We start from the raw sequence: 12,485 nt of genomic DNA, 5'->3' as shown, positions 1-12,485 counted from the left end.
CTCACAGGCCTGTACTGCTCAAAACAACCTGCACTCAGCAGGTCTGATTAATATTAACACTAAATATAACAACAACAACAACAATAATAATAATAATACATCTGCAGTTTTCTTTTTTGTTCCAGTTCCTCCCTCCCATCCCAAGACAGGATCCCAGGTGAAAAGAGGTCAGACAAACACCCAACACCCAGAGTTCCACAATTTTCCTAAAGATCCAGGCAAATTCAAGCTCATATTCAGAAAAGCAGCATTTCAATGTGCTGCAGAAAATGCTGCTCCAGGAATTCCCTCTTCTTGCTTTATAACTGTACTTTCTTTCTGGGATTGCTCCTCTTCATCCTATTATATGTCTATTTTAGATGGTAGAAGGGTTGTCCTTTTCCTCCCATGTCTATTTTTTATGACACAAAGCAAAGCTAATTAAAAAATGAGGCTGAGAGGCAAATATTTAAGTCTGGTATTAGTTAATAATTGGGTATTTAACTGGGATTAGAACTGATATATAACTGGCATCGATAAAATAATAATTAATAAATAATTAATAAAGTAATAATTGGATATTAGCACACAAGATTAAACCCTGTGTTTCACCCCAGAATCATTTAGCTTGGAAAAGACCTCCAGTGTCCCCTGTGAGTTTCCTGAGGGTACAGTCAATCCTCTCATTCAGACTATCAATAAATACATTAAACAGGACTGTTATAATTATTTAAATAATAATTAAAAAAAAGTAAATAAGAAATGATTATTTACTGCTGTCTCTCACTGAGACTTCTGAATCCTCCCTACAGATTTCTTTTAGAACAGAAAGAAATAATGCAGAGTTTTTCTGGCTTTCATTATGTTTCATTTTTTTCACCCCTATTAAATAAATAAACAAACAAACAAAACCCCACAAACAAACCAAACCAACTGACAATAACTCCCCACGTGGCACTTCTATATTTTCCTTAAAAATTAACCAAAAAAACGCTGTTCTGTCAAAAAACCACCCGAATCTCCATTCACGCCTCGGGCATCCCTAACAGAAATAACCCCGGAATTTTGCCCTGTTTCTGCAGTTTTAGCAGTTCTTGGAGCCCCCAATCCAGGGAACACATACCGGGTAAATATTCCCTTTCACCAAATAGTGTTTTTCTGGTTTCAGCACCAAATAATCCCCCCGGAACGGGACAATCCTGGGCTCGGGGCTGCAGCCGCTGATCTCGGAGAGGCGGTCGGAGTAAAGCCCTGCACAGGTCAGAAGGTGCCCACAGGAGATTTCCTCACCCTTTGGAAAAGAACAGACCCAAAACACACAAAAATTCAACTCAGGAACAACCACAGCCACGTATTTTTGGTTAAATAAGGCTGTTCATTGATTTCACCCCACGGGGTGGGAGCGGTAACGATGCTTTTTCATAGCCAAAAATTCACAGCACGCAGATATGGAGAGCTGTTAAATATTTAAACACCTTATAATCTAATTAAATAAAATCAAATCACAAACTATTACCTATTTATTTAGCTCGCAGTATTTGTTTTTAAATTCTACGGGGTTTTTTCTTTCAACTAAAAATATTTGCATCAAAAAATACCAGTGTTTGGTGAAGGAATCTTGACAGATTTTGGATGCTACTTTGTAATGAAAAAGCAAAAACAGAACAAAAAACCATCAGAATTAAATATATAAAATACTGGAAGGGTTTTGAGGTTGGTTTTGGTCCAGACATTCTTCCTTGAGGGTGACAAGGTCACAACCACATTTCCTGGGCAGCTCTGACTTGCAGGAACACCACCTGCATATGCAGCTGTTTTATATCTGTTTTTACATCAGCTTGTGGCTTTCTTATAATAAAATGACAATAAAATGATGCTAAATCCCTCCTTATCACTTTATAGATGCCGAAGTCCAAAAGCAAACAGGAAAACAGGTGTTTGTCACCAAATGGACAAGTCATAAAAGGAATCCTTGGAAAGACAAGAGTAAGATTGTGCAAATAAAGCAGATAAGGGACAGTAAAACGCAAGTGAGGCAGCAGAAAAGTTACACTTAATTATTTTACATTATTATTATTATCATAAAATTTGAACATGCTCATTGTTAAGGACTGATTGCAGCTGTTTTATTAAATCAGGCTTAGATGATTAATCCACCAGGACTCAAGAAAAAAAATCTTAAGAAAAGGAGAAGCAGCTTCCTGTAAGCAATTTAAACTTCTGCTTTGTTCTTACCTTTTTGTTCCTAACAATGACTGGGTACTTCAGTCCTGTAATACAATTGGAAAAGAGAAGGAATTAATGGAACAAGTAACAGAGAACTGACAGAACATGCAGCTTGTCACCAGCAGGGATTTCTCCTTTGGAATATCTTCAAGTCATGGAACAACTACTGTTGTCATAACTGATGTTTTTGGACATAACTGTATTTATGAATAGGGTTTTTTTTTATTCTTCCATATGTGTGCCAGGACAGATCCAACCTGCCTTCTAGGATAAGGAAAACTCACTATCACAAGAACACACATGCAAGATTCAGCTAAATCTGATTTTAATGGGAGAGAACAACCTTATTCCTCAATTCTACTATTGTTTTCTTCCATTGGCTTGAAATGTTTCAGCTGAAGGGTGACCTGCTTGCAAATAAACCCCAAAGTGAGTTTGCTGAATACTCTCACTAACATAATTTTGCCTTTTTTCTCATCCCTGGGAGACAGAAAGGTTCAAAAATTCATTTCAGTTAAAACAAACTGAATTTTTGAACAAAATCTTTGGCAGGACTCTAGTAAATGGAGGGCAAAAAACCCCCCCCGCCTTACCATCTTCACTTCCTGGAGAACTTTCTTTAGCCATCTCCATGTTTGTGACTTCAAAATCCATCAAGACTGTCCCACCTGCTTCCTGGAAATCTTCAGCATAGGACTGGGCCACTTGTTTGTAATTCACAATGCCAGTGTATGGAGAATCAAGGGCCATCAGACCCTGGAATGGCATTAAAGATACAGAAGAAAGAGTGAAGGCTGGAATATTCCCTCTGGAATGATGTGCATTGCCATGAGAAGGGAGTGCTGGTGTCTCCCCACTTGCTCAGCTGCATCTTGAACATGCAAAGAAATGTTTTAAGGAGCGGAGACAAAATGTTTACAAGACAAAAAAAAAAGGATGAAAAAAAGGTTCTTTTCCAGAAAATTTTTGTCTGCTCCTACGACCACTCATAACACCAACAGCGAGGTGCCAGATGAAACAGCACAGGGAATTCATATCCAGGTTTTCCTTTCAATCAAAGATACACTAATCAACAACAAATCTGTATTCCATAAACTCCAGGCATTTCTCCTGCTGTGAAAATAAACAGGTTGAGAAGTGCTACATAACAACCACTCTTGTAGGAAGCAACTGGACTGAAATTGGATCCAAATCCGCACTCAGACACGGGAAGGAATTTTCAGGCTCTTCTGAACTTGTCACTCATGAAAATTACCTCAAGGCCAGGAGCATATTTATAAATGTATTTATATAACTATAAAATGTTGTCGCCTGAGAAACTGAGATGTTACAAGCTAATGAGAAGTGTGACAATTCCTTACCCTGCAGAAGGGCTCCTTGGCTTGGATTTCCTTTGCTCCGATGAGTTTCAGCCCCGGGACGTTGTTCTGCAGCCCCCTCTCGTACAGAGCTTTGAGTCTCGGAATTTCATCCTGTTCCACGGCCACAATCAGCTTTGGGAAAGACAACAAGGCACAGCAGTGAGCAAAACACACAGAGCCAGGGCAGGTCTGGCATCAAGCAACAGGGAATGAGTGAACAGGGAATTATATAAATCAAGGGGAGGGGGGGAAATGGTTGGTTGCACAAGATTCTATAATTTAATATTATTGCTGAGAAAGCACTGATATATTATGGAGAGTGAAAAAACAAATGTTAAACTGCAGTTTTAAGTTACTGTCAATGGGTAATATTTGCTAAAAGTACCACGAGACTACGAATCTGAACGTGAAAGAAGAGAATGTGAATTTAAAGAGCCACTGGGATGTTTCAAAAATAAATAAAACTGAATTTAAACCCAAGAGGTACAAATCTCAGTCTCGATAAGAGAATAAAGGTATGTTCTGACATGGTGACTGTACCAGCTCCACTTCATTTACCCATATGGAGTTTGCTCACAACTACCACAGGAGGTGGATTACCTTGAATTACCTGTGCCAGCTTTGCACAGACCATAATACTTCCAGGTCTAGCTCAGGTCTGGCCCACAGGCATCTCACAGGCATGAAGCTCTCCAAGCCTGGGGCTGCTTTATGTAAAACTTCCTGTAAAGTTCCTCACCATCCTCTTCCCTGGGATGAACACTGCCAGGGAAGTATCATAGAATCATGGAATTGTTTAGGCTGGAAAAGCCCTCTAGGATCACAAGTCCAACCATTCCCCCAGCACTGCCAAGGCCACCACTAATCCATGTCCCCAAGTGCCACATCCACATGGCTTTTAAATCCCTCCAGGGATGGGGACTCCACCACTGTCCAGGGCTGGACAACCCTTTCCATGAAGAAATTTTTCCCAATATCTAATCTAAACTTCCTTTGGTGCAACATATGATCAGAAAAAGCAGTCTCAGCCTCACGTATAAAACGATGAAATTCAAAGTTATCCCTCAGGGCCAAGACCTCGGGGTTAGGAGAGACAATCCTATGGAAACAGCAGCCTAGTGATATAGCTGGAGAGGTCTGAACTGAATTTTAGGAACAGCTAGGAAAAGGATATAATACAGAGAACTTTAGTATTTCACTGCAAAACTCCAGAGTCTGACCACACCTGGAATGCTCTGCACAGCTCTGGTCCTTGCCTTGTACCCAAGACACACTGAGCTAGAAATGGTTCAGAGCACAAAGACAGGACGGGGAGAGCCATGAAAAAGCTTCTCCAAGAGGAATGACAGCAGAGTAAGACTCACCAGCTGGGAAAGAGGATTTTGGGGCAAGAGGGGATATTAAATTATGTGCAGCTTGGAGAGGGTGAGCCCAGATCAACAGTTCACCACCTCCTCCAGCACAAGGGCCAGGGGCCATTGGGTGAAGGTTGTAGGAGCCAGTTCCAAAAGGATGTAACTCCATGGAATTGTTGATCTCTGGAAGTGCTCCTCAAAGTGGGCTCTGATGCAAAAGATTTTAATGGAAAGATGCTTGGAAGAGAAATTCATTGAGAGTTACCACAGGCAGAAGAGCTTAGGCTCAGAACATAACCTGAGCTGAACACAGTTGGAAGCTTGGAGAATTAATAACTTGCTTGTCATTTCTCCTTCCTTCCTGGGTCTCTGCTTACAGACAACTCCAGAAACAGGATATAGGGTTGGGGAGACCCCAGAATGAATTAGTGCAGCCACCTTTCTGTGGTGGGCGGATGTAACATGGGATGAACACGTGGAGCTGGGGCACATCTGGAGTGGTTTTCAAGTCACTGTGACTTTTCAGAGCCTCATATGCCAGGAAGTTTGGCAAGCACATACTGAAAGTCTGTGTGATCCTCAGAACTACACAGGTGCCCCTCTATGGGAGTTGGATTCTACCATTACCTGGGACCAGAGAACTCCCTGAGCTGAAAGGGATCACAAGGATCATCCAGCCCAACCCCTGGCCCTGCACAGGACACCCCAACAATCCCAGAGTCCCTGAGAGTGTTGTCCAAACACTCCTGGAGCTCTGGCAGCCTTGGTGCTGTGCCCACTGCCCTGGGGAGCCTGGGCAGTGCCAACCACCCTCTGGGGGAAGAACCTTTCCCTGAGATCCAACCTAACCCTGCCCTGGCACAGCTCCAGCCCTTCCCTCAGGTCTTGTCTCTGGTGAGAGAGAGATCAGCGCTGCCCCTCCACTGCCTCTCATGAGGAAGTTGTGATTCCATGATTCTATTCCAGCTCAGCCCACATATAAGGAGAATTATTATTTAGACCCCAGAAAAGCAACTGATTTGAGTTGCTGGAAACAAGAAAACAAAAGGGGATGTTCATCCCGAAGGCAATAAGTGTTGCAGAAACCCAAATTTTTGGGAAAAGACCACAACCAGGCCTATGCTACACATCACACAGCCTCAGTTTCCAAAGGTAAGGTAAGAACAGACAGGAACTCCTGTACCTTCCCACACTGTTTGTAAGGAATTCCCTTCTGGTCACAGTACTGGTAGCAGAGGGCTGCACCCTGCACACACAGCTTGGCCTTCAGGGAGCCAGGGGTGTAGTAAATCCCACTGTGGATCACACCACTGTTATTCCCACTCTGGTGATGAGCTAAAGAGAAAGGAAAATACGTTATTAAAATACATTTGTTCACACTTAATCGCTTTCAGCTGCCTGAAAAGTGGGTTATTTGAAGTCCTGCCTTAAATCAGCGTTGCAAGAGATGCTCAAATGAGTAACTGCACAGCAAACACAATGAATTCCTCCCTTGGTCTCAAAAGGTTAGAGAAACACTGACACACTGGTTAATGATAATCCACCCCACCTTACAATGTGTTGGATCAACAGGGACGAAAACCCCCAAAACCCACAAGTTTTTCCTCCAAGAGCAAATAAATCAATAAGATAAAAATATTTTACATGCTAAAATTAATTTTAAGAAATCTAATTTTTACAATTAAATGTATCCATCCCCTAGGGTTCCTTCAGCTCCCTGCAGGACCTGCCCTTGCCCTTCTACAACCTGCACTGCTCCTTACTCTGGTTGTTCACCCTCCTCATCCTCTCTCCTGACATTCCTGCGCTGCTGGAGCCCCAGGAGTCAGACCTGCAGCTCTCAGACAGTGAACATTCAGGACTTTTTAACTTAAAGTCTGACTTCAGCTTAAAGTTTGACTTGAGGTCCCAGCAGTGAAGCATAGACTGATGAAAACTCTGCTTTTCCACTGTGTCCTTGGGAGAAGAGTAAAAGGAATTTTTTGGTTTGATGGGGAAAATCATCACAGAATCCCAGAGTGGTTTGGGTTGGGAGGGATCTTAAAGCCCATCTCATTCCACCCCCTGCCATGGGCAGGGACATCTTCCACTAGTCCAGGTTGCTCCAAGCCCCGTCCAACCTGGCCTTGGACACTTCTAGGGACGGGACATCCATCACCCACTTCAGTGACAAGGGCTCTCCCACAGCAACTACAGGGATGTCCGTGAAATCCTGAGGTTTTGGCAGCGTGTGCTTCGGCACAGCCTCTGGAAGGACTGGTCACCTCACCCGCTCCATACCCAGCTCCTTCTCCTTCTCCAGCACGGCGAAGGACAGCGAGGGGTGACGCTGGATGAGCTCCCGGGCTGCTGCCAGTCCCACGATCCCAGCACCCACCACCACCACGTCAAAAGAGCTGCGGAGACATGGACACGGCCCTCAGGGGAAAGGGAGAGGGGAAAGGGGGTATAGGGAATACAGGCATATAGGGAACATAGGGGACAGGGGATGTAGGGAGTGTAGGGGATAGGGAAGAGGGGAAAGGGAAAAGGATAGGGAGTAGGGGAACGGGATGGGGGATAGGAGAAGGGGAAGAGGATGGATATAGGGGATAGGGAAGAGGGGAAAGGGGAAAAGGAGAGGGAGTAGCAGAACTGGATGGGGGATAGGAGAAGGGGAAGAGGATGGATATAGGGGACGGTGGATATAGGGGATAGGGGATTTAGGGGATATAAGGGAAAAGGGAAAATGATAGACAGCAGGGGAATGGAACAGAATAGTGGACAGGAGAAGGGGAAGAGGACAGGGATAGGGGATATAGGGAATATATAAAATATAGGGAATAGGGGACAGGGAAAAAGGTAGGGAGGAGGGAAATGGGATAGGGGATAAGAGAAGGGGAAGAGGATGGATATAGAGGATAGGGGATATAGGAAATATACAGAATACAGGGAATATAGGGACAGAGGAAAGGGGAAAAGGATAGGGAGTAAGGGAATGGGAGAGGGGATAGAAGGGGAAGAGGATAGAGAGGGGGATAGGAATAGGGAAAGGGGATAGGGGATATAGGGAATAGGGTGAGGGGAGAAAGGATATAGGGGATAGAGGATATAGAGGAAGGGGAGAAGGGATATATATATATATATATAGGAGATAGGGGAAGGCGATATAGAGGAGAGGGGAAGCGGAAAGGGAAAAGGCAAGGGATAAGGGAAATGGATAAAGGAAGGGGCAGGACGCGGTCCGGGGCGGGCTCGTCCCGCTCCCCCCGGTCTCACCTCCTCCCCCGGCTCTGGACCCGCCACAGCGCCGGGGCCCCGCCCGGGCCCGCGCGGCCCCTCAGCGCCGCCGCCATCTTGGGGGCGGAGAGAGCGCCCGGCCGCGACCGCCGAGCCCGCGTCCTCCTCCTCCTCCTCCTCCTCCTGCTCCTCCTCCGCCTCCGCAGCCGCTCCGCCGGGCCGGGCAGGGCAGAGCCGGCCAAGGTTCGGCCCTCGGGGCAGCCCGGGGGCGGTGACAGACCCCCGCCTGCAGCCGCGGGTCCCGCCGGGAGGACAGCCCCGGTCAGGCCTGGAGGGGGGCGCGGCCCCCTCTCGTGCTGCTGCTGCGGACGCTCCAAATAATATCTCCCTTTTCACTCTCTCTTCTCCAAGGAGGTGATGATGGTGTTGGGGAGACTCGTGAAGAAGCCGCCGTCGCCGCCGGGCAGCTGCAGAGCGTTCTGGGGATGGCTGAACGCCGTGTTCAACAAGTAAGAGTGAGTCGCTGGGCAATAATCAATTATCAGGTCCCGCGGGTCCACAGCGCGGTTTGTGGAAGAGAAGAATCAAACCCCTGGGCTGCAGAGAACCTAATGCTCTTCTTTCCCTCCAGATTGCGTGTCGGTGCTTGGCAGGGGGCGTTCCGTACCTGCTTCCCATCCCAAAGCTGTGACCCTCCAGAGGAAGGTCGGTGTTCAGCCCCCTCCATGGAGTGGCCACATGGATTCTGTCCCTAAGTCCTGCTCTTCTTTGACCCCAAAACTCATTTAAACCTGTAGCACAACCAAGCCCCTTTACTTACTCAGAACAGCATCAAACCAACCCATCACTTACAAAGTGATTCAGCCACAGGGGGGTTTCAGATATACTTTTAAAAGAGAAAACCCTTCTCTGTGAAGCTTTCTCTGCCCATAACTTTTGCCAGGAGCTAATAGTTTTGCCCTGTGTCTTCTGGCTGTGTGGGAAGGGTTGTGTGGTGTAGCTGATTACTGAAACTAAACCAGATGGGAGCCTCTTCCAGGTCTCTGCCTTCATCATTCCTCGCCAGACTAAGAAATGCATCCTTTTCCAGAATGGACCCAAGAAGTTTAACCATTGCTGAAGTGTGGTTTTTATGAAATACTGTAACTGTTGAGAAAAAACAGGCTGCTCAAGGCAGTGGTGGAGTCACCATCCGTGGAAGTTTTAAAGAAATGTGTGGAAGTGGCACTTGAGGACATGGTTTATTGGTGCTGGGTTGGTGGTTGGACTTAATGATCTTAAAGGCCTTTCCCAGCCTTAACAACTCCATGATTCTATGAAAAGGATTTAGGAATGACATACTTGTGACAGGTTTCAAGATGTTTCTGTATAATCAATGTTTGAGAGAGAAATTAGCAGTTGTAAAGCCTCTGGGAAGAAAAAGGCAGGTTTTTTTCTCTCTCCCTACAGACATGGAAAGAAACAATCAGGAAGGTTAAGTCCAGTTGCATTTGCATTCTTTTTTTTACCAAAAGCATCTGCCATTTAAAACAAGTTAAAAAAAACTCCTGCCAGACTAAGAACCTCACAATCCAAACGATGACACGTAAACCACACGCAGTAAATCACATCCTTAGTTTTCCGATATCTTACCACACACATAAGCAGGTATTTGCCGTGGAGCTTTTCAATTGCCAAGGGAATAACTTTTCCACCCTGTGGATGCTCTTTGTGTCGTGGCAGGGTGGACTATGAGCGGATCCAAGCCGTGGGCCCCGACCGGGCGGCCTCGGAGTGGCTCCTGCGCTGCGGGGCCTTGGTGCGGTTCCAGGGCTCCCCAAAGTGGCAGCAGGACTACAACGGGCTCCCCACGGGGCCCCTGGGCAAGTACAAGATAGAAGCAATTAATGCCACCGACTCCTGCATCATGTACAGAGGATTTGACTATCTGGGTAACGTGAGATTGTTCTTAATGGTCTTGATTTCAGTTGCGTCAAAGTATCGATAACTGTGTCATTGTCTCATTCCTTAGCAAGATACTGAGAAATCTCCCGTGGGTTTTTTTTCCCTTAAAATGGCTTTATGAGTTCCTAAGGTTTTGCTGGAGGTGTGTGATTGGGAACTTCATCAGCCCTTGCCTGAAATGTCTGTAGCACTAAGGAAGTGCCATGAATTTTGATGAGTTGGAAGCAAAAAGCACTATAAATATTCTTTTTCTTCTACACCAAGCCATGATTTTGGTGCCTCTGAAGTCATAATTCTGCTTGTTCTCCAGGTATTTATGACGTCTTCAAAGGCAAAAAGCAAACACTTGGTTTCTTACAAAAGATTAAAAAGGTGTTTCAGGTCTCCTTTAAACAGCAGAAACCAAAATAGGCAACAGTTACTGTTATTATTATTTTTTCATAGCAGGGGACCTTGAATTTCCTGCATTAGCACATTTCTGTGTCAGTCATTGTTTATCACCCAAACTTGTAGGTTTTTTGTGACGTGCCCATGCCAAAGCTCTTCAAATCTTACCAAAAGGGTTTTCATTTATTTGAAGTACCACAAAGGGACTTTGGAGATTCATTGTGTGTTATGGCCCCACGTATACAGGAACTTGTTGCTGGGTGGGTTTGGAGGCAGAACTTAACAACCAGCACAGGATGGTCCTGGCACTCTGAAGCAAATCCTTGTTTTTATCTTTCCAGATGGTCTGGAGCACGTCACGGATATCAAGCTGGAGAAGTGCATGTACATACAGGACGAGTGTCTGCAGAGGCTCAGCGAGACAAACAACCTGCAGAAGAGTCTCCTCCAGCTGAAGATCATCTCCTGTGGGAATGTCACAGACAAAGGCATCCTTGCCCTTCACAAGCTGACGTACGTGAGCCCCTGAACGCTTCCGTAGCACCCTTGTCCCAGGCTGTTTGGGGATTGTGTTGGGTGGAGGAGCTGGAGTCTGGCTGTTCCAGATGTGTGGGGCTGCTCCCTGTCACAGCATCCTCTCAGGGCAGACCTGAGTCCTTGGGCATGGGATGCACTTGGAGACTGCACCTCTGCAGCTACAAACCTCAAGCACCCACTTCATAAAAAGCTTCTGTTATAACCAGTCACCATTTAAAATAACTACAGTAGAATGATCTTTTCTCTAATTTCTTTGTCAGCAGTTAATTAGTAGTTGCTGATTTTCTTTTTAAATATTTACAGGAACCTTGAGTATTTGTATCTGAGTGACCTTCCTGGAATCAGAGAGAAAGAAACCACCTTTCACGCCCTTCAGCAGGCGCTGCCAAAGCTGGAGCTGGAGCTGGACTTGGAATAAACACGACAGCACATAACTGAGATGTGACTTCCTAGTATTTATCATATATTGCATAAATTAACTTGTAGATGCTGCTGTATTTCCAGGTGTGAAAATAAGCCCAGCTCTCCCAGTGCAGCCTCAAAAAGCTGTATGTGACCTTTTCAGAAATTATGCACTGAAGTTTTGTTAAGCTTAAACTAAATGGTGGATAGCAACAGAGAAGGCAGGCTTCTGTACAGAGTCACGTTTCCTGTGTTCATAGGGAGCTGTTAATACCTCAGTGAGAAGTGTTCAGCTATTTCATTGCACAGAAATAAAGTGACAGTGACAGTGGGGAGTGAAGCCGCAGCGCCGGGCGCGGTCGGTGCCGGGTGTTGGTGCTGTGGGAACAAGGGCTGTTCACTCTCAGAGAATCCCGCCCAGTCGGTGGGAGCTGATTTAATAAATGGGCCTTTTTTTGTGTTCTTCATGCTTTGACTTCTGTTATGTGGTTTCAGTGGAGTCGTCTACAGGCAGGCAGGGTCACCTCCTCAGGAACACTGAACAGAACACGGCTGTCTGTGGCAGAGCAGTGGCTCTTGGATACGCCCTTGTGCCCGTTTTTGCCGTGTGCTGACATGGACTGAATGAGTTCTGTGCAGCTCTGTAGCTGCATCCTCATCACTGCTGATAAACAGGAGAATCACAGCATCCTTAAGGTTGGAAAAGCCTCCAAGACCATTGAGACCAACCATTCCCCCAGCACTGCCAAGGCCACCACTGACCCACATCCCCAAGTGCCACATCCACAGGGCTTTTAAATCCCTCCAGGAATGGGGACTCCAGCACTGCCCTGGGCAGCTGTGCCAGGGCTGGAAAACCCTTTCCGTGAAGAAATTTTCTATAATATCCAACCTGAACCTCCCCTGGTGCAACTTGAGGCCATTCCCTCTCATCCTGCCCCTTGTTCCCTGGGAGCAGAGCCCAACACTCCCCTGGCTCCCCCCTCCTGTCAGGGGGTTGCAGAGCCAGAAGGTCCCCCCTGAGCCTCCTTTTCTCCAGGCTGAGCACCCCCAGCTCCCTCAGCAGCTCCTGCTG

At 46.0% G+C, this 12,485-nt stretch overlaps 2 protein-coding genes across 2 annotated transcripts in view; one reads left to right on the top strand and one right to left on the bottom strand.

Annotated features, from left to right (window-relative positions):
* L2HGDH (L-2-hydroxyglutarate dehydrogenase) overlaps positions 1 to 8,256 on the bottom strand; it is a 14,115-nt gene extending 5,859 nt beyond the window's left edge. Inside the window, exons 1-7 of the mRNA XM_027703993.1 lie at positions 8,180 to 8,256; positions 7,202 to 7,317; positions 6,105 to 6,256; positions 3,567 to 3,698; positions 2,799 to 2,961; positions 2,215 to 2,249; positions 1,103 to 1,270 (exon numbers count right to left, since the gene is read on the bottom strand). Of these exons, the coding sequence (XP_027559794.1) occupies positions 1,103 to 1,270; positions 2,215 to 2,249; positions 2,799 to 2,961; positions 3,567 to 3,698; positions 6,105 to 6,256; positions 7,202 to 7,317; positions 8,180 to 8,256 (843 nt within the window). The remainder of the gene's footprint in view (positions 1 to 1,102; positions 1,271 to 2,214; positions 2,250 to 2,798; positions 2,962 to 3,566; positions 3,699 to 6,104; positions 6,257 to 7,201; positions 7,318 to 8,179) is intronic.
* On the top strand, positions 8,238 to 11,872 carry DMAC2L (distal membrane arm assembly complex 2 like). The gene is made up of 5 exons (XM_027703995.1): positions 8,238 to 8,383; positions 8,552 to 8,649; positions 9,863 to 10,071; positions 10,813 to 10,984; positions 11,312 to 11,872. Exons 2-5 carry the CDS (start codon positions 8,558 to 8,560, stop codon positions 11,424 to 11,426), a joined length of 588 nt encoding a protein of 195 aa, XP_027559796.1. The 5' UTR covers positions 8,238 to 8,383; positions 8,552 to 8,557; the 3' UTR covers positions 11,427 to 11,872.
* Positions 11,873 to 12,485: the final 613 nt, after the last annotated feature.

The sequence above is a fragment of the Neopelma chrysocephalum genome, unplaced genomic scaffold (genome assembly GCF_003984885.1).
Source record: "Neopelma chrysocephalum unplaced genomic scaffold, ASM398488v2 Primary Assembly neopelma1_253, whole genome shotgun sequence".
Classification (NCBI taxonomy): Eukaryota; Metazoa; Chordata; class Aves; order Passeriformes; family Pipridae; genus Neopelma; species Neopelma chrysocephalum.
The sequence above is the reverse complement of the archived record's forward strand: the minus strand, read 5'-3'. Positions and strand labels throughout refer to the sequence as shown.